This window comes from Pipistrellus kuhlii, unplaced genomic scaffold, assembly GCF_014108245.1.
Source record: "Pipistrellus kuhlii isolate mPipKuh1 unplaced genomic scaffold, mPipKuh1.p scaffold_m20_p_5, whole genome shotgun sequence".
Lineage (NCBI taxonomy): Eukaryota > Metazoa > Chordata > Mammalia > Chiroptera > Vespertilionidae > Pipistrellus > Pipistrellus kuhlii.
In genome coordinates, this window is record NW_023425551.1 from 81183579 (window position 1) to 81205467 (window position 21889).

At 42.9% G+C, this 21889-nt stretch overlaps 1 protein-coding gene across 2 annotated transcripts in view; it reads left to right on the forward strand.

Annotated features, from left to right (window-relative positions):
* NUDT3 (nudix hydrolase 3) overlaps window positions 1–21889 on the forward strand; it is a 74274-nt gene that overhangs the window by 40226 nt on the left and 12159 nt on the right. For both annotated transcript variants that reach the window (XM_036415334.2, XM_036415335.2), the window contains exons 3-4: window positions 18334–18378; window positions 19395–19479. In XM_036415334.2, coding sequence (XP_036271227.1) covers window positions 18334–18378; window positions 19395–19479 — 130 coding nt within the window. The remainder of the gene's footprint in view (window positions 1–18333; window positions 18379–19394; window positions 19480–21889) is intronic.

Here is a 21889-nt window from a genome sequence, read left to right on the forward strand (position 1 = left end):
GCTTATTGCCAAAACCTAGTACTATAGTGACCCTCAAGGATTAGAGGGGCCAAAACCGGTTTGGCTCAGTGGTAGAGCATCGGTCTGCGGACTGAAGGGTCCCAGGTTCGATTCCAGTCAAGGGCATGTACCTTGGTTGCAGGCACATCCCTGGTAGGGGGCGTGCAAGAGGCAGCTGGTTGATGTTTCTCTCTTATCGATGTTTCTAGCTCTCTCTCTCTCTCCTTTCCTCTCTGTAAGAAATCAATGAAATATATTTGGGGGGGGGAAAGGGTTAGAGGGGAAGGCTTCTCCCAGGGCCAGGCCGGGGCAGCAGAGGTTGCAGGAGCCGCCCTGTGGCACTCTCTCTGTAACGAAAAAGAAAATCACCTCTTTGTGTGGTTTTCAGAGCTATTCTTTCTTGCTGATTCCGTGCGAAAGGTAAAACTGTTGGCTGGCAGGGTAAAAAGAGAGAGGCTGGGTCTGCAGCTGTTCTGCCTTCTGTTCATGTCATATTTTCATTTCTTTTACCCAGTCTCACCTCAGCCAAACCAAGAGCATTATTACAAAAATATAGGACGTCTGAAAACGGAAACAGAAGGAGAGAATTATGTGCATACCTCCAACTGCATTCTCCTCAAGGATGCCATTTCCTTTTGCCTGCTGCTTCATGTCTGGGCAAGACCATATCCACAGAACCGTTGCTAGAATATAAATTAGAAGGGACTTGTAGGCAGCCTGATAACCTGTGACATAGGCCTGTTCTCTGACTTCCTCACTTGTGTCCTAATACCGTTTCCCCGAAAGTAAGACAGTGTCTTATATTAATTTTTTCTCCCACAGTTGCGCTAGTCTTATTTTCAGGGGATGTCTTATCTTTCCATGTGCTAGGTCTTATTTTTGGAGGATGTCTTATTTTCGGGGAAACACGGTATCACACTTCTCTGCTACAGTGCTGGCTCTTACCACTTGCTCCTCTGCCATGTAAATACACCATCTTAGAAATTTCTCAGTGTAGTGATGTGTCCTTAGATTTCCCTGCACTTTGATCCTCTCCCTCAAGTTGTTGATACGCTGTCTTGCATAAAGTAAAAATATTACAGCATGTTTGACCTAATTCACCTTCATTTAAGGAAGTTTTTGAACTTCTGGATGCCTCAAGAGTTCAGAGCTGCTTCATAATTTTCTCTAATTTTACTAATCTTATGTCAGCCTGTCAAGAATTTATTGTAACTCTTCTTTTTTTAGTTAATCCTCACCTGAGGGTATTTTTCCATTGGTTTTTAGAGTGGAAGGGGGCGGGGGGGAGAAACATTGATGTGAGAGACATAGCGATTGGATACCTCCTGCATGCACCCTGACTGGGGCCTGGGGTTCAAGCCTGCAACTGAGGTACATGCCCTGGACCAGAATCAAACTTGTGATCCTTCAGTCTAATGGCTGATGCTCTAACCACTGAGAAAACCAGCCAGAGCTTGTAACCCTTCTTGATCTCATTTGTATTTTCATCTAAGAACATGGAAAACTCCATAGTGAACTTTATTTTTAAAATCTGTGCTTCTTATCCCAGTTCGGTACTGTGTGTTCCTGTTCCTGAAAATAAATGGTTATACTCTCTTTCATGTATCATAGCAACCAGAAATCTTCAAAGGGTAACTCAAAATGTCTCTCATTAGGGAAGCAGTTTTTCCTATCTCTTGTTCTACACAAGTAGAGTATTTAAAAAGCCTGTGACTACTTGGGAATAGTTTTAAGGTTCAATTTTGTTAACCTTTTTTAAGCTCAAAAGTATTTGACTCTATTTGAAATGGAGAAAAAAGTGAAGGCTCTGTATGACTTATATTTTCAAATTTACAGTCTGAACAGTTGTGAATGGAAGGTGGGGCTAAGGTATCACAGAATTCATTAGGAAAATAACATGATTTTTTAAAAAATCCAGAACCTTAATCACAAAATATATGTCATAATATATGAAGAGTATTTTCAACCATTTCCACGTGATAAAATAGAGGAAATAATGTTGTAGACCGGGGCCTCCAGCTCATAAGCTTTAGGGGAGGGCGGGCTGGTGGCAGGGTGTGTCTCTGACAGGGCGGGGAGAGCCTGCCCTGGTCACACGGAGGGGACCTGCTCAGGCTCAGCCTGTGGCCGTGAAGACCCGTGTGGCTCTGATGTTTCAAGAGAAGCTTGAACGCTGGGTTCTCTTGTGAGATCTCCTGATCTTTCCATGTAGGTGACTAATTTTACAAAGATTGTTAATGAACATAACCAAGTTTGCATATAGATAAGAAGAAACAATAGCAGTACTGAAAGACCCATAATGAAAACAACCAAAAGATGTCTTCTTAATTAGGTGGATAAGCTGTGTTCCAGGTTTTCACTTTATTTTGATCTGCAAACAAAGCTCCAGCTTCTTGGAAGAACAGAGTTTGCTTTTAGTCTCCTAAATAAGTTCAAGCAAATAAACATTTTTAACCTTGGGAATATTTCACTGTTTAATGGGATGTTAATATGAGAAAACATATCCAGGTGTAAATTACTACAAATCAAAAGAGATCGCAAATTAACCCCATTGGTTTGTCGAGAAGCAGGCTTTATTTAGATATCATTCTCCGAATTTCCATTATTTAATTTTTAATGAATTTTAAATCACATAAATATGAATATTAGCAATAATGTACATGTATGGCTATTTGTACCTATAGATTTGTATTAAAAATAAGTACAAAAATAGGAAGAAAATTCCTATATGTTTGAAATTATTCAAAATAAAAGATTGGGCAAAAGGTAGCCATAAATATGTATCATGTGTCAAATATATTCAAGATCTTGAGGAGGAAACTATGAAGTAGAATATGTGGAACACTACTTTCCCTAAGATAAATTGTGGTTTTGTAAGTACTACTTTGGTAAGAAGATGTATTTTTAACTCCTTTAGTGACCACATTATAAAGTGTAACAATTATGTCTTTTAATACCTACACTAATAAAAGAGAAATATGCAAATCAACGCAACAAAGGTGGCGGGTTAATTTGTATACGCAGGTGCAGAGCGAAGACTGAAGGGGCTGGGCTTCTCCGCTGCAGCTGGAGCAGAGGCCTGGGTCCCGGTGCCAGAGGAAACTGGTGCCGGCAGCCAGGGGAAGGAAGGCCTATTGCACGAATCTGCGTGCAGCGGGCCTCTAGTCTTATATATAGTGACCGGAGGCGTGCGTGAAGTTCATGCCCGGGTAGCTCCCTAGGCCTGGCTGGCGACCAGGGCCAATCTGAGGGGCAATCGGGGGAACCCCCGCTGGCCCCCGCCTAGGCCGGCTTGGGGCCTGTGGGCTGGGGGCAGCTCCTGCATTGAGCATCTGACCCCTGGTAGTCAGTGCACTCATAGCGACCAGTCATTCCACCCTTCAGTCGATTTGCATATCAGGCTTTTATTATATAGGATCTTATTCTGATGATTTGTTCTTTTAATAATTTAATGGAAGATATGATTTAAAACTTCAGGAAAGCCTTTGTCCACCTAGCATAAACATATATATTTGTGTGTGGAAGCATCTTTAGTCTGCCCTCCTAGGAAAAGCATATGCACAAAAATATAACAAAAGAAATTAAGAGCTTTTCCTTAAGAAAAATAGTTTTGACTATATAAAATGAACAGTGAAATGAACCAGGCCTGGGTGTCGTCGCTGGTGTGAGGCTTTTTTATGTTAGATGACAGGATGAATCCCCCAGATCTCTGGCAGAGGCCCTTAAATAAATCTTACTGAGTCTCTTATTTCTGGCAGCTGAGACTTAGAAAGGGACTTTCCGCTCAGTTACAATTCGGGGATGAAAGGAGACCTTGGCAAAGACACTGCCCCTGTGAAGGGACTGGCTGAGGTGCTGAGGTTCTGTGCTCACGTGGCCAGAGTGTAATTCGGCTCTGGCCCCAGAGCCAGGAGGCCGCCTCTTTCAGAAGAGGGCCTCTGCTCCTCCCGGGCCACTTCCATGGTTACTTGTAGAGTCAGCCATAGAATGAGAATTTTCAGGGACTGTCACTTTGGCTTTTACAAAAACACTTAAGTAGATACTCTTGGCTTTATGAAAAGTTGTATTCAAACGGGTTGATGAGGATGTAAGCATTACATGGCAAAAACCTCATACCCGGTTAACCATTCTCTACTTCTCTTATAATTGTGAATGATTGCTTAGATCAGAGTGGTTCTCAGCCTTGTCAAACTTGATCCCTCCTTTCTATAGTAAATAAGTTAAAAATTAGCTAATTGATTAATTTATATATTTATGTATAATTTTTAGATGCACTTATTTTATTCTTTTTTTAAATATATTTTATTTATTTTTTACAGATAGGAAGGGATAGGGATAGAGAGTTAGAAACATCTATGAGAGAGAATCATCGATCAGCTGCCTCTTGCACATCCCCTCCTGGGGATGTGCCCGCAACCAACATACATGCCCTTGACCAGAATCGAACCTGGGACCCTTGGGTCTGCAGGCCAACGCTCTATCCACTGAGCCAAACCGGTTTCAGCTATTTTATTCTTATACAAGCAGTCTCCTGTATTAATGTTCATAGACTAGAAAAGAATTGAGTTCTAGGCTCAGATAGTTGAACCAGATTTACACACACTAAATGTGTGGCAGGGTTTTGAAAAGAAGTCTTAGGTGAGGCCGTCCTTTTGCAGGATATCGAGCGCTCCTGGTTCCTTCTTACTAGTGCCAGACCTTCCTCTCCTCATCCCCACGACCAAAGGCACTCACCAATTCCATAGTGCTCCTGGGTGGTCACACTTGTGGAAAAACAATTTGGAATGATCTGGAAGTTTCTTTTGTCCCTCAGATCCTGTTGCTTATTTACTCAAGCTTAATTGGTCATTATTTGCCAAGTTTCTGCTGCAGGCTCAGTTAGGGTTGGGGCCCGCGTCCTGAACATGGCCGACGGTAAGAGGAAAAGAGCAGGTCCGACGCCCTGCGGATGAGGCTGCAGCTGAGGAGCTCCTAGGCCTGGCGGAGGGAGTACTGCTGCTCAGTGACCTGCAGACTCGTGGCAGGAGAGGAAAAGATGGTGATGCTTGTTCCTCTCTGGGCTTTCCCGCTTTAAGTGGACAGGAAATTTAAAAACATATTCCATCTCACTAGTCATCAGATAAATGCCAATTAAAATAAGCTGCTAAATTGCCCTTACCAAATTTGCTAAAATTAAAAAACCTAATTCTGTCATTGATGAGGAAAGGGGCAGCATGTGTTAAGAGCCTTAGAAATGCCATATTCTCTTGCACTGTCCACCAGTCATTGCAGCTGCTTTCCACTGCAGGACCTGCCCCACATGGACATCATGTGCATGGCTGCCTCCAGCTAGACAGCTGCCCTGTGCCCTCGTTTCTTGGGCACACCTCTTTGAGTTTTCAGCTCAGTTGCTACATTTTCTGGAAGCTTCCATGACTTTCCAGGCTGATGCATAAGTGCTTTTTTAAAAACATGAGATCTTTTGTTGATGGTGAAATGTAAATTTTAAGTATGTTTTTCCATGTATTCTTATTCAGTGTGGACATTTTGAAAAACAGAAAAGTAAAAAGAACTTCAAAATTTCATACTTCCTACTAGTAACATTTTGATGTATTTCCTTCTGTGTTTTTTACTGTGAGCCTTCCTTCTTATCTGTATACTTTCCTCAACACTACCCTCAACTATCGGACATGAAAGTGAGCTGGGAGGTTCGTAAAAAAGTAAAATAGAAAAGAGGAGGAGGCAGGGGTTTTCTAACTTTTGTCTTTGCTGTCATTTTCTGTTATCCCAGCCCTGCGCCCTCCTCTCTCACCACAGGCTTAGAGGCCTTGACCAAATCTTATAACTCTCTGTGCTTCGTAGTTCACATCTTAGACTGGCATTTTCATTTCTAAGTGTCTGTAGACAAATGCCTATTCATGAGCACAAAGAAGCATGTATAAGAGGTTTATGACGGCACCAAGTGATCAGGACTGGCACCAGGTACCAGCAGCAGATGCAAGTGGCAGCTCTGGCTGCGGGGGGGGGGGGGGGGGGGGGGGTGGGGGGGGGCCTGTGCGGGCAGTGGATGTGAACAGCAGCTCTGGTGCCAGCAGTGCTTGTAAGCGGGGCCGTCACCGGCAGCAGGTGCGAGAGGCAGCTGCCAGCACCAGTTGCCCCTCAGGAGCATGGGGAGATGGAGAAGCCCTGAGGGGCAATTGGGGCCGGCAGCCGGCAGCCACTGTGGCTGCTCGAACCGGCTGATGGTGCCACGCAATCAGGACCGGACCTCCTGTCTAATTAGCATATTACACTTTTATTGTAGATTAGAAGCCTGGTGCACAGATTTGTGCCCTGGTGGGTCCCTCCACCTGGCCTGTGGGATCAGGCCGAAACTGGCTCTCCAGCATCCCCGAGGGGTCCCAGATTGTGAGAGGGGGTTTTCAGGTTACAATTGGGCTCCCACCTCTCTGGTTCCGGGTTCATCATCCAAGAACTGCAGCTGCCAAGTCACCGCAGCTCAGCAGCTCCTGCATTGAGTGTTTGCCCCCGGTGGTCATTGTGTGTCATAGCTACTGGTTGGACAATCACTTAGGCTTTTATCTATACTAATAAAAGGGTATTATGCTAATTAGATCGGACATCTTTCAGACAAAGCCACCATGGCAGGGGCCGAGGCAGAGATGGTTAGGGGTGATCAAGCTGGCAGGGGAGCAGTTAGGGGCATCAGGCTGGCAGACAGAGGTGGTTAGGGGCAATCAGGCAGGCAGGCAGGTGAGTGGTTAGGAGCCAGTGGCCCCGGATTGCGAGAGGGATCCTGGATTGGAGAGGGTACAGGCTGGGCTGAGGGAACCCTCCCCCAATGGGTGAATTTCGTGCACTGGGTCTCTAGTATATACAGAATTGCCCACCACCATTTATCCCCTCTACGCCCTCTTCCACCTCCATCCCCCCCACTCACCAGACTGTTGTCCATGAGTTCTCTCTCTTTTTTCTTGCTTGCTCAATCCTTCCATCCTCACCTCGCAGCACTTCCCCTGTCCCTCCCCAACCAGAGCTGTCTGCCTGCTCTATCTATGAATTTGTCTCTATTTTGCTTGGTAGTTCAGTTTGTTCATTAAATTCCTCATATTAATATAAATAAATAAAAGCTAGATCATTGTGCCCTGGCCAAATGGCTCAGTTTGTTGGAACATCATCCTGTACACCAAAAGGTTGCCAGTTTGATTCCCGAACAGGGCACATATGCAGGCTACAAGTTTAATCCCCAGCTGTGGTGTGTATTTGTCAATGTCTTACTGAAGGTTTTGCTAAAGAGAATTTTTTATTGAAAATCACTTTCCCTTAAAAGTAAAAATATTTTCAGTGTTGTGGATAATAAGCCTAATACTAGTGTGGTTCTTATTCCTCTGGAGATCACCAGTTTTGTCCTTTTTATAGGTCTTGAAATTCCTCAGCGATTTGTCCATAATATTTATTTATTTATTTATTTTTAAAAATATATTTTATTGATTTTCTTACATAGAGAAAGGAAAGAGATAGAGAGCTAGAAACATCGATGAGAGAGAAACATCCACCAGCTGCCTCTTGCACACCCCCTACCGGGGATGTGCCCGCAACTAACGTACATGTCCTTGGCCGGAATCGAACCCGGGACCTTTCAATCCGCAGATCGACGCTCTACTGCTGAGCCAAACCGGTTTCGGCCGTAATTTTTATTAATTAGATAGTAGACCATCTAGATTGAGACTTCACTCTTTTTTTTTTTTTTTTTTTTTTTTTTTTAGGGAGAGACAAAGTGGGTGGGAAAGAGAGAGAAACATGGTTTTGCTGACCCACTTATTTATGTGTTCATTGGTTGATTCTTGTACATGCCTGACTGGGGATGGAACCTACAACCTTGGCCTATCAGGATGATGCTCCAACTAATGAACTACCCAACCAGGGCCTGAGCCTTCACTCTTACTCTTTTCCAGTTATATATTCATCCCTTTGTTTTGTTATGTTTTTTTTTAAAATATATTTTATTGAATTTTCATAGAGAGGAAGAGAGAGGGATAGAGAGCTAGAAACATCGATGAGAGAGAATCATCGATCAGCTGCCTCTTGCACACCCCCTACTTGGGATGTGCCCTCAACCAAGGTATATGCCCTTGACTAGAATTGAACCCGGGACCTTTCAGTCCACAGGCTGAGCTCTATCCACTGAGCCAAACCGGTCCCGGCTGTTTTGTTATGTTTTAGGAAGTTTTATTTACTTATCTTCTAACTCTTCTAGTGAATGTTTTGTTTTACTAGTCATTTTTAAGTTGCAAGTTACCATTTTTAAGTTCTGTGTTATTTTTTTTAAAATATATTTTATTGATTTTTCACAGAGAGGAAGAGAGAGGGACAGAGAGTTAGAAACATCGATGAGAGAGAAACATCGACCAGCTGCCTCCTGCACGCCCCCCACTGGGAATGTGCCCACAACCAATGTACGTGCCCTTGACCGGAATCGAACCTGGGACCCTGCAGTCCGCAGACCAACGCTCTATCCACTGAGCCAAACCGGTTTCGGCTGTGTTATCATTTTTATTCTTGGTTGCTTTTATATACATTTTGTTCTTGTTTAGGATGCCATACCTTCTCAAGTTTCTTTAAAGATAAGAACTAATTTTCTCCAAGTTTTCTTGATTTTTTTCTTTCTTTTTTAAAAATATATTAATATTTTATATCGAATAGATTTTTTACAGAGAGGAAGAGAGAGAGGTAGAGAGTTAGAAATATCTATGAGAGAGAATCATTGATCAGCTGCCTCCTGCACACCCCCTGCTGGAGATGTGCCCTCAACCAAGTACATGCCCTTGACCGGAATTTAACCCGGGACCCTTCAGTCCTCAGGCCGACGCTCTATCCACTGAGCCAACCGGTTTCGGCACAGAGCCAGTTTTCATTTGCTTGTTTTGATCTTTCTTTCCTTTTGGTGACTTTCCTTGGATCAGGAGACTGTGGCTGTCCTGTTACAGTCATGGTTGAGGCAGTAGCAGCAGAGTGACCTGCAGGGAAGTGAAACTGATGTGTCAGGAGTCTTAAAAGAATGCCAAAATGGGGCTTTCTTCTCGGGGTGTGTAAGCTATATGCTAGTAAGCTGCTGTACGGCCCTATTTTTCTGCTTCAGCTAGAGCGCTCAGAGTTGGCTGGGGGACAGGGCCTGGCTCCTGGCCATGCTCCATGTGTGGGGAGGACTGTTTGGTATTTAGGCCTTTGGCTTTCGGGACCCTTCTCACTTCCACGCTGTGTGCTCCTGCCCGGGCCAACCCTGGAACCTCTCCAGAGTCTGGAAGCTGAGCTGCTGCTTTTGCCTTTCTTCACCTTTCAATCCTCATTCATCACTGCACCTTCTTGGAATTTTTGAAATCTCTTTTCTTTCAACAGCCTCTTTCCAATCTTATTCCTCTACTTTGATTTTTATGGAATCTGAGGAAGAAGAAAGATTAATATGCTTAGTCAATCTACTACTACATTTGTTAGTTAAATTTTTTTACTTTTAGAATTATACTTCTCTTTCCTTTGACTCTGAGGTAATACTTTATTTTTGATTCTCTAAGGCAGTTATTTTCATCTCATGGCACACACAAACTAATTACTAAAATTCTGCAGCATATCAAAAGATAAATTTTTTGCCAATCTGACAACAAAATAAGTAGTTTTGATTTAGTCACACTTGACGGCTATTGTTGCATTGGCTGTTACCATTTTTTAATTTGACAACCTAAAGGAAAAGAAGCCAGTGCCCCTGACTAAATAGTCAGGTATTGCATGTTTTTAAAATGTTTGTGGCACACCGGTTGAAAATTGCTACTCTAAGCTAATCATTTAAGACATGAGTAGGAATATCTTGCTTTCAATAGATAAAAAATTCTAAGTAGATCACATTTTTGTAAATTCAGTGTTCTTTATCTCAAACACTAGCAGCTTTTTAAAAGAATCACTCTTTAGCCCAAGTATCGCTCAGTGGATAGAGCATTGACCTGCAGACCCAAGGGTCCCAGGTTAGATTCCGGTCAAGGGCATGTCATTCATTACAGACTTCTCCCCAGCCCGGGCCCTGGTCTGGGTGCGTACAGGAGGCAACCAATTCATTTGTTTCTCTCACATCAGTATTTCTCTCTGTCTTTCCCTCTCTCTTCCATTCTCTCTAAAAAAAAAATCAATGGAAAAATATCCATGGTTGAGGATTAAAAAAAACAAGTCACTCTTTAGTCAAAGAATTGATATTATTATTTCTTGTTTATTACTTATTTTAAACTTATTAGGAACTTTAAATTCGGAGAACCTAATTTATTTATTTGTTTGTTTGTTTGGGTTTTTTTAAAATACATTTTATTAATTTTTTACAGAGAGGAAGGGAAAGAGATAGAGAGCTAGGAACGTCGATGAGAGAGAAACATCGACCAGCTGCCTCTTGCACACCCCCTACCGGGGATGTGCCCGCAACCGATGTACATGCCCTTGACCGGAATCGAACCTGGGACCCTTCAGTCCGCAGACTGACGCTCTACCACTGAGCCAAACCAGTTTCGGCTGGAGGACCTAATTTAAAGATTAGCTCTTTTACTCCTAAATTACCTTTCAACCAATTTTTTACAACCTAAAATTAAGAAAAGATATATTTTTACTAAGTTTATAAACTGTCTACATTATCACACATCATTGAATGCTACCCATTAATGAATAGCTAATTCAGTGGCTTAGTGTAGAGATTAGAATCTGCTCCTCAGAGAATATAGTACTAGACTTGAGCTGGTTTGTGTTGGAACTCTGAAGAGAGAGTGAATTTCTGGGATAGGAGCCAAGTGCATTCTGCTAAATGAATTGAGTCCAGATGACTGTTCTAAAACAGTTGTATTTGCTTTCTGACCCAGCTTCACATTCCAGGAAAGAGTTTTAGTCATTAGGAAGTAGAGCCACAGATTACTTTTTCACCGACTCCAGTATAATTCACAGTGGTTTCAGCAAATACAAATGCAACTCTTGCCTCTAGCGACTCCACCACCTCCAACCAACAGCCACTGGACCTGTGCAGGTGTAAGTTACCTGGCTGAGGTGCCACCTAACAGATTCCTCTCAATTCATCGACCTTACAGATGCAAACTGCCTCGCAGAGTTTGTGCTACAAAGAAAATGTAAGGACTCTGATTCTAACTCACCTTGAAGGGACCCAGTATGGCCCAGTGTTTATTATTTTCTTTATTTTTTCATGTTTGAAATATTTCATTTTAAAACAAAACAAAACCCTGAGAAGGGATTTCACTTAACACTGACTTCCCGTCTCCTGGTGCTCCCTCCCATCTGTCCTCACTGCGGTGCCCACCTTGTGGGACAGGAAGTGGCAGCACCGCAAAGGTACGTGCATCGAAGGCCATGTGTTCTGTCTGGGACTTCCTCTACAGACACTGGCATGGAGCTGCTCCTCTGAGCTCCTTTTGGATCTGGGCTTAATTGCTTTAATAAAGGAAACGTTTACACTAGAGCTCCCATGAACATGCAGAATTTTTGGTTTTGGATACCCAGTGCCTCACAGAGTTACCTTTTAAGTCAAGCGAAGTAGCAGGAGGCTTTTGATATAAGTACCAGAATACCTGACTAAACATGGCTCCAACAACACCATTAATTTTCTCACGTAAGAAGACAGAGGTGCCATTATCGCCTCGCTTCAGCAGCTCGACGCTGTCAGGATTTGGTTCAGCTTCTCATTGATTCTCTCTTGGCTTTCCCTTCAGGATCACAAGATGACCATTGCAGCTCCAAGTCTCAGGTTCCCACTTGCCAAGCAAGGAGGTATAGGGTTTCTTTTTGTGCACTGCTTTTTTATCCTGTGGGAAATCTTTCCCAGAAACCCTGAGAGACATCGCCTCAGGAGCCATTTATCCAGAAGTGGGTCACTGCGGAGGAAAGGAGTGTTCCCTGTGCCCCTCCACCGGTGCCTCAGCCCTCACCCCACAGAATCTGCCTTCCCAGTAGCAAGGCGGGAGGGACAGTGCTGTGGGCTAGACAGCCAGCGTGTCAGCCCAGATGTCTGCCTCAGAGTGGAAAGTGGGTGTCAGCAGGTGGTGGTTCACTTTGTACCCATCCTTACTGCACAGCAAAGCCAGCATTCTTGTGATGGGAGATCATTTCAGGGGCAGGCTCAGTGTGTGTGTCTCTGCCCACCCTCTGGGGGGGAGGGGAGCTAGAGGGAAAGATAGGGACGAGAGTCTCCCTGGTTGGTCTAGCCCTTTGCAAATAAATACCTCCCATTTCAGTAAAACATCCTAAAAAGAAAATACATTTGAATTGTTTTTAAGGGAGAGAGAGAAGCATTGATGTGAGCGAGAAGCATCATACGTGCCCCAACGGGAATTGAACCTACAACCTTTTGGAGGACAGAATGCTCCCACCATCTAAGCCACCTGGCCAGGCCTGAGATTTTTTTCTTTTTAAAAAATAGGCACTTGCTCAGATTATTTTTGTTGACTAGACCGGAAGAGCTAGAATTAATATTTTAACGTTTACCTGCGTATGGTTGAATAATAAAGGCCAATAGATAATTTATTTGGATTTTGTTTTTATTGTTGCTAATCCTCACTTGAGGATATTTTTTCCATTGATTGATTTTTAGAGAGAGTGGAAGGGATGGGGAGAGAGACAGACAGGAGCATCAATATGAGAGAGAAACATGGGTTGGTTGCCTCCTGAACTTGCCCTGACCTGAGCCAGGTTCGAACCTGGGACCCTTCTGTGCATGGGCTGAGGCTCTACCCACTGAGCAACATTGGCAAGGGCTATTTAAATGTATTCCTGCTAACGGACTTTTAAATAGTCTCCTCTGGAGCAGGAACCTGTGACATACAGGCTGACATCAGAACTGACTCAAAGGAATTTGAGAAAGACAGTTCATACCCACACTTTGGCTGGACCACCTTCCATGTACCCGGAACCAAATCTCATCCCGGGTCTGGGCCAGAAATCTGTCAGCGGTGATCCTGACACCTACCCCAGCCCACACGCAAGAGTCGCATGAGAGATAAAAATAACAGCCTCGTTGCTGCGGCAGCATTTGAGAGAGCGCTGGGAGATGGATGTTGGACTGTGGAAAATTATGAAGAAGTAAAATGGTTATAGTGAACCTTGTCATGGAGGACCTTTGCTCAAGACGAATCTGTCTTTTTCAGCACTTTGACTTTAAAGAACTGAAATTCTCTTATTTATTTATTTATTTATTTATTATTTTTTAAAGGTTTCCTTTTTATTTATTACTTTTAAAGGTTTCCATTTATTTATTTATTTATTTATTTATTTTTAATATATTTTACTGATTTTCTACAGAGAGGAAGAGAGAGGGACAGAGAGCCAGAAACATCTATGAGAGAGAACCATCGACCAGTGGCCCCCTGCGCACCCCCCACTGGGGATGTGCCCGCAACCAAGGCACATGCCCCTGACCAGAATATCGAACCCGGGACCCTTTAGTCCACTGAGCCAAACAGGTCTCAGCTGAAATTCTCTTTTTTACTAAAGAGCCTCCTCCTAAGAAAACTGCTAAATCTCAATTTTATTTACATTTTAAAATACATTTTTACTGATTTCAGAGAGGAAAGGGGAGGGAGAAAGAGAGTAATGAGAGAGAATCATTGATTATCTGCCTCCTGGCCCTGACTGAACCGGGACCTTGTGATTCATAGGTCAATGCTCAACCATGGAGACAGCGTGGCCAGGCCTAAGGCTTAATTTTAAAAACTGGTAAATAGTCCAGTCTGTTATGGCTCAGTGGTTAAGTGTTGACCTTTGAACCAGGAGGTCAGGGTTCGATTCCTGCTCCGGGCACATGCCCAGGTGGTGAGCTCCATCCCCAGGGTGAGGCCTGTAAGAGGCAGCTGATCAATGATTCTCTCTCAACACTGATGTTTCTACCTCTCCTTTCCTTTCTGAAATCAATAAAAAAAAGTACATATCTTTTTAAATAAATCACAACTGACAAGTAGAGGAATATTTCTTTGCTTTTTACTATAGAATCATTGGCAGGATCACCTTAGGTAAAATTTACACAAGTAGATTCCCTAAGTGTTAATATAAAACTCGAAAGAAATACTAAGAGACAAATAAAACTGTTATTCTCTACAACTTGAACATTAATGAGAAGTGAAAGTAAATGCCACTGAAATTTCAGTGTACAGATGGCAATGTGATTTGACTTACTCTAGATTTTATAAGAGTGCATAAATTTTATAAAGGAAAATGCCTTTATATTTTTCCCAACAGAGTAAATCCAGGTTATATGTTGATGCTGAATGCAGAAACTACTATTAAAATTTGTAAATTATATTGAGTTGTTGTAATATGAAGTTGATTTGTGCCCTTAAAATTTTAAGACCATTTTTTAAACTTTTGGGTTTTTTTAAATACGTTTTTATTGATTTCAGAGAGAGGGAAGGAAGAGCGAGACATGGATGAGAGAACAATCAATTAGCTGTCTCCTTCACGCCCCATACTGGGGCTGGAGCCTACAACCCGGACATGTGCTCTGGTCAGGCTGCATGGAATCATGCTCAGTGGTTCTGAGTGTCAGCCCAGGCACTGAGGGGTGGAGGGTTTGATTCGCAGTCAAGAACATGGACCTGGGTTGCAAGTTTGATCCTGCCCTGGTCAGCCCCAATTGGGGCACATGCCAGATGCAACACAGTAGATGTGTTTCTCATATTTCTTCCTTTTTCCCTCCCTCCCTCCCTCCCTCCCTCCCTCCCTCCCTCCCTCCCTTCCTCCCTCCTTCCCTCCCTCTCTTCCTCCCTTCCTCCCTCCCTTCTTCCTTCCTTCTCTCCTTCCTCCCACTCTCTCTAGCATTCAGGCGGACGCTCTATCCACTGAGTCAAACCATTTAGGGCGTCCTTCCACTCTCTCTAAAAATCAATGGAAAATATATCCTCCGGTGAGGATTAACAAAAACAATTAATTGCACCATAACTGCTAAAGAGAACTCTTTCTCCACTTTCCAGAAAAGTGAATGATGGCATCTTTAAACCTCTATAATTTTTCTTTACCCGCCTCCCCCCACACACCCCCCACCCCCCGCCATCCCAACCTTGATAGCTCTACTCCCCACCTCTGTCAGTGCATACCTGTGACAAGGGTGAGGGGGACACATTGAGTGGGCTTGGCTGCCTGGATCAGAGGACAGAGTTGGCTTTCCAGCTTGTGCTGGTATGCCCGCTTGTCCCAGTTATTCAGGCTGCTTCACTGCTTAATTCATGAAATAAAATCTAGCTGGTCTTTGCTGGCTGTGAAAGTGCAGTTATTTCTAAAACTGTAGAGAAGCAATTTAAATAAGAAAAGGTAGACATTTCCATTCAAGTAGACTGAAAGCCATATGGGGACAAGAATGGATGGGAAAGCCCTAACTGGTTTGGCTCAGTGGATAGAGCATCAGCCTGTGGACTGAAAGGTCCCAGGTTCGATTCCAGTCAAAGGCAAGTGCCTTGGTTGCGGGCACATCCCCTGTGGGGAGTGTGCAAGAGGCAGCTGAATCGATGTTTCTCTCTCATCTATGTTTCTCTCTCATTGATGTTTCCAACTCTCTATCCCTCTCCTTTCCTCTCTCTGTAAAAAATCAATTATATATATATAATGAATGGGGAAAAGACTAGGAAAAGAAACAGGCATCTTGGCAAGAGAAAGGAATGGAATTCCTTGGCAGATAATTAGCAAAAATTAATTTTAAGCCGAAACCGGTTTGGCTCAATGGATAGAGCGTCGGCTTGGGCACTGGAAGGTCCCGGGTTCGATTCCGGTCAAGGGCATGTACATTGGTTGCGGGCACATCCCCAATAGGGGGTGTGCAAGAGGCAGCTGATTGATGACTCTCTCATCGATGTTTCTAACTCTCTAGCTCTCTCCCTTCCTCTCTGTACAAAATCAATAAAACATATTAAAAAATTAATTTTAAAATATAGTTCACTCAGGTGTCTAGCCCGTTACATTGGCTCCTTTTGTTTCTATTCAATATCTCTTAAACTTTCAGAGTAGCCCTAGCAGGCTTGGCTCTGAACAGTGGCTGGGCGTCAGCCCGATGGTTGAAGGTCCTGGGTCTGGTTCTGATCAAGGGCACATAACTTGGTTGCAAGCTTGATCCCCGACCCTGGTCTGAATGCAAGTGGAAGGCAACCAATTGATATGTCTCTGTCACATGAATGTTTCTCTTTCTCTCTGTCTCTTCCCCTCCCTTCCAGTCCCTCTAAAGATCAATGGGAAAATATCCTTGGGTGAGGATTAACCAAACAAAGAAACTTTTAGAGTACTTGTTTTAAATGTTTGTTCATTCTGTACAAAGTTACTGAGCACCTGCGCTGTGTTTAGAAAATATTTTGTCTTAATTTTTAGGTCATTATACAAATAAGGTAGTAGTAATAGAAAACAAGTTAGAGCATTCCATGGCATTTCCAGGGCTTCATCTTTTCCTTCTGTTCTGGCAGAGATAGATATAAAAAGCAGAAGCTAAAAAGTCATAGCCTGGCTCAAGAGCAAGGTGTTATCTGGCTTAGATTAGGCATTCAGTGTATATTTGTTGAATGAGTGAATGAATGAATGAATGAATGAAGTAATCCTCCATAGATCAGAAACAGAGCAGCACCACAATGCAGTCTGGACCCTTGGAGTGGGGCCCAGGTGCCTGATGGGGAGGACACCAGGAGCTGAGACTTAGAAAGATGTGACCTAGGCAGGGAGAGGACACAGAGGCAGTGCACACTCAAGGATGAGCCACCTGCCTCTGACTCCGGGCTCTGTCTGCAGCATTCACACATCACCTTGGAGCAGGAGCCCTGTAGGTGCAGGCCTGGGGAAAGCCGCCTCGCAAGCCTTCCCCAGCTGGAGCGTGAATGCTCTTCAGACTCAGTGAATTTTGTAGATGGCCTGGCAAAGAACTTAAATATATTCAGATGATCGAGAAATAAAGGAATAGCTTCTATTTTAAAAGAACAAAACATAGAAATAAAATATGTAATTAAAACAGATATGTAAAGAACGTATAGAAATTAAAAATTTCAAATAAAATGCAGGCTAGAGATAGGATAACTAGCCTGGATACAGTTTAAAAGAAAATTAGTAAATTGGAATAGAATGAAAAATCCTATCTAATAAAGAGGGAATATGCTAATTGACCACCACACCCTCACAAAGATGGTGGTGCTCACAACCAATAAGGAGGGAATATGCTAATGGACTGCCTCAGCCCCCCAGCCGCCCAGGGCCACCTGAGGCTCAGGTAAAAGGGCCGGCCAAGGCTTGCGCTGCTGCCATGGCAGCAGCAGAGGTGTGATGGGGCTGTTACCTTCCCCTGATCGCCAGGTTGTCTCCCGCCCCTGAGGGTCCCAGACTGTGAAAGGGGGCAGGCTAGGCTGAGGGACCTCCCCTCCAGTGCATGAATTTTTATGACCAAGCCTCTAGTTCATATATAATTGTGTGTGTGTGTGTGTGCGTGTGTATGTATGTGTGTGTGTGTGCGTGTGTGTGTGTGTGTGTATGTATGTGTGTGTGTGTGTGTATATATATATAAAAGCCTAAGCAACTGGCCAGTAGCTATGATGCATAAAGACCACCAGGGGGCAGACACTCAACGCAGGAGCTGCCGAGCAACAGCAACTTTGCAGAGTGCCCTCTCACACACTGGGGCCCCTTGGGGGATGTCAGACTGCCAGTTTGGGCCCAATCCTTGCAGGCCAGACCAAGGCACCCCACCAGTTCAGGAATCCATACACCGGGCCTCTAGTACATTGGAAAGACACAGATCTTAAAAATATATATAAATAAATAAAATAATAGGAGATAGAATATACTCAAATGCCTAACCACTGAATGAAGTTGTCGCTCCTCATCCTGTCTGACTTCACATTGCTCTGTGCATCTCTGTCAGTCCCTGTCCTGGCACAGTGACCAGGTGTGTGTTTTTGTTGACTTAGTTTTGCTGAACTCCTGCTGGGTGCTGAGCTCTGTCCTGGGCACACGACATCCAAGAACGCGTCAGATGAGGGCCTTGCCCTTTTGTTTTAGCCTGTCCGTCACGATATCCCTGGTACACGGTGTTATCTGGCTCAGACCAGGCATTCAGTGTCTTTGTTGAACAAATGGGTAGGTGAGTGAAGTAGTCCATGGCTGTGGTTACCTGCTCTGTTTGGCCGGCGTTGCAGTGTGGGGAGAGCCTAGAGGAGACAAAAAGCTCTTGTCAGTGACACATGAAACCCTGGTGTGCCTCTCACCAAAATGTTTTTTTGTTTTTCATTTCTGTTTCACTAACTGCTCAGTAGATTCCGAATGAGATGGCAATATAAACAATATCAGTGTTAATTTTTTCCCACTTTTCAGGCTGGAGTAAAAGGGACATTGGGAAGATTAGTTGGAATTTTTGAGGTAAGTCTGTTAAAATCTTTGGTACATTTGGTATTGTATTAATAACACATATATCTTTGTCTTAGTCCATTCAAGATGCTGTAAGAAAATATCATAAACTAGGATGCTTATTAATAATAGAAATTGATTTTTCATCATTCTGGTGCCTAGAAGTGGAAGATGAAGGCACTAGCAGATTCAATGTCTGGCTAAGCACCTGCTTCCTGCTTCATGGACCACTGTTTCTGTCCTTATATGGTGGAAAACAGAAGGTTGCTCTCTAGGTTTCTGTTATAAGGGCACTAATTCCATTCCTGAGGGTCAGCCCCAAAGACCCCTCCTCCTAACCATCACTCTGAGGACATGATTTCACCATATGAATGGGGGGGCATAAATATTAAGTCTATTGTAGTCTTTGTCTCCTCCAAACAGCTAGAATATTATTTGTAAGTATTATTTATCCCATCCCTCTCTCTCTACCTTTTCTCCTGAGATGTGAAAGGGATAGGTAAATGTAGAGAAGACAGAGGGAAAACGGAAGATTAAGCAGCTATAGCAAAAGAGAGAAACAAGGAAATTACTGGGGTAGAGATTGGAGGAGGGGAAGGGAAGAGAAGCAGGAAAAGAAGAGGGTAGTAGGAAGAGAGATAATCACTGACTTGCACCGATGAGGCCCTGCCCTCCACAGTCTCTTCTTTCTGTGCCCAGCTACCTAAATGTACGTGGTGCCTTTTTCTTGAGAGGTAATGACCTTCCTGCTCACAGCATTTATATGAAGTTGCACTTAAGGAAACGGAAGGAGAACAAGAGCAAAGCTTGGCTTTAGAAATCCAATCAAGGAGCTTACCTTCAAATGCATGTGTGGCCTATTTCAAATAGCCCATCTGGTACTAGTTCGTGTTTGACTGTAGGACAGTGGAAAGTAAAAGGAATCCTGTGGACACAACCTCTCTGGACGTAAGTGTGAGAGTGCACTTCGCGTAAGTCCTCTCAGCTCTGTAAGGAGTAACTCCCTCTGTCCTCCTCTCTGCCCTCAGAACCAGGAGAGGAAGCACAGGACGTATGTGTATGTGCTCATTGTCACGGAGGTGCTGGAAGACTGGGAGGACTCGGTTAACATTGGTAAGTCATCCAGAGAGCTCCCCACAGCCGTCCTTGCTGCAGCCCAGGTGGTACTCAGGACCAGAAACAAGCGCCTGATAAGAAGAGACATAATTGCCTGGCTCAGTGGCTCAGTGGTTGAGTATCAACCTATGAACCAGGAGGTCATGGTTCGATTCCTGGTCAGGGCACATGCCTGGGCTGTGGGCTCGATCTCCAGTGTGGGGCATGCAGGAGGCAGACAATTGATGATTTTCTTTTATCATTGATGTTTCTCTCTCTCCCTCTCCCTTCCTCTTTGAAATCAATTTTTAAAAAAATCCTCCTATTATTTATCTTCTTTAAATACATATATAATTAGTGGCCGGTGCATAGATTTGTGCACATTGAAAGGAAATTAATTAGAAGAAATATTTTAATATCACTATTCTCCCTTTCTCTAAAATAGAAGTGTCAAGAGATAAAAAAAAATTAGTAAAATGTATATGAAAATATTGGGGCAATGGTAAAATATGTACGCAGATAATAATTTAATTAAAAAATGTATATGAAAATATTTAAATTGATTAGTAAATAAATAGTAACAACATGATATAACAACAATAAAGATATAAAAAAAACATTATATAAAAACAATAAAAACATAATATAAAAACACTGATAAAAACAATGACTGATAAATTGATTCAACTTATTCTATCTCCCTGTATACCTCATTAAGAGTAAACACTTTCAGCCGAAACTGGTTTGGCTCAATGGATAGAGCGTCGGCTTGGGGACTGAAGGGTCCCAGGTTCGATTCCGGTCAGGGGCATGTATCTTACCTTGGTTGCGGGCATGTCCCCGGTGGGGGGTGTGCAAGAGGCAGCTGATCGATGACTCTCTCATCAATGTTTCTAAATCTCTATCTCTCTCTCTCTGTACAGAATCAATAAAATATATTTAAAAAAAAAAAAGTAAACACTTTCAGAATGCTTGACTAATTTCCTTTGTGATGAAGTATTTACAACTTTAACGTCACATGCTCTTTGAACTCGAGAGAAAGGAACATATAACTGACCATGTCTAAAAACGAGTTCAGGTAGGAATATTCCTACTCTGTCTAGATTTTTTCCTTGTGATTTATCAATAGTCATTCACAAATGCTGGCATCACATCAAACTGTCTTCTAATTAATTTAAATGGGAGGCCGGTATCAGGCAGGGACAGTTGTGCTAATAGTTGGTCTTCGGACATATTCTGTCAATGAAACTGATTTCTTTCAGCTTCAGAATGTCAACAAAAACAACCAAATTCATGTTCGATGACAGATCGAAACACATGTGTGCAATTGGCACCAGCAAGAGCTTTATATGCATCGTGCATGCACTAGTCAATGTTTATTTTTAAATTGCCATTGTACGGTCATATGTACTGGCTGGTCGGATGGACAGACGGTCAGTCACTTAGCTTTTTATATGTATACTGTGTCCCAGTGCACAGATTCGTGCACATTGAAAGGAAATTAATTAGAAGAAATACTTTAATATTGCTATTCACCCTTTCTCAATAATAGAAGTATCAACCAAATTCATGATAGACAATGACAGATTGAAGCACACACGTGCGATTGGCGTCAGCAAAACTTTATATGTATCACGCATGCATGAGTCAACTTAGCCTTTTTTTTAATATATATATATATATATATATATATATAATTTAAATATTTTTTTATTGATAATTACAGAGAGAAAGGGAGAGAGATAGAGAGCTAGAAACATCGATGAGAGAGAAACATCAACCAGCTGCCCCTTGCACACCCCCACTGGGGATGTGTCCACAACCAAGGTACATGCCTTGACTGGAATCGAACCCGGGACCTTTCAGTCCGCAGGCCAACGCCCTATCTACTGAGCCAAACCAGTCCTGGCAACTTAGCCTTTTGTATATATAGAATAAACTTGCTTAATTAGACCTGCTTTCTGATTTAGCTAAATTTTTTCCAGTCCAGTGAAGCACTCCAACTTCTCTTTCAGGTAATTGTCAGCAACACAGCAGTAAATATCAACATGAAGCATATTATTATTATAGATCATTCAGGGAGAACAAAGGGTAAAATATTTAGTAGTGGCAGTGTTTGACTATATTCTGCACAGTGAGAAAACCTGAAGTCATTTTCAAGGTCCGTTATTTCTTCTCTTCAGTTAGATCAAGTTTCTAAGCTTTCTAAATCTCTATTTTCTGGCTAATGAAAAAAAAAAAAAAAAAATAGGATTCCACCGAGTCTTCTATCTACCTACTCCAGGACTTCTGTGAGGATCAGATGAAATGAGGCATGGGAAAACACTTCACAGACATCTGGTTTAAGTGTGAAATGTTTGCACCTGGCTATAAAGCAAATGGAGTTCCTGGGCTGAAGAAACTCCAAGGAGGCTAGTCGCTAGGGAGA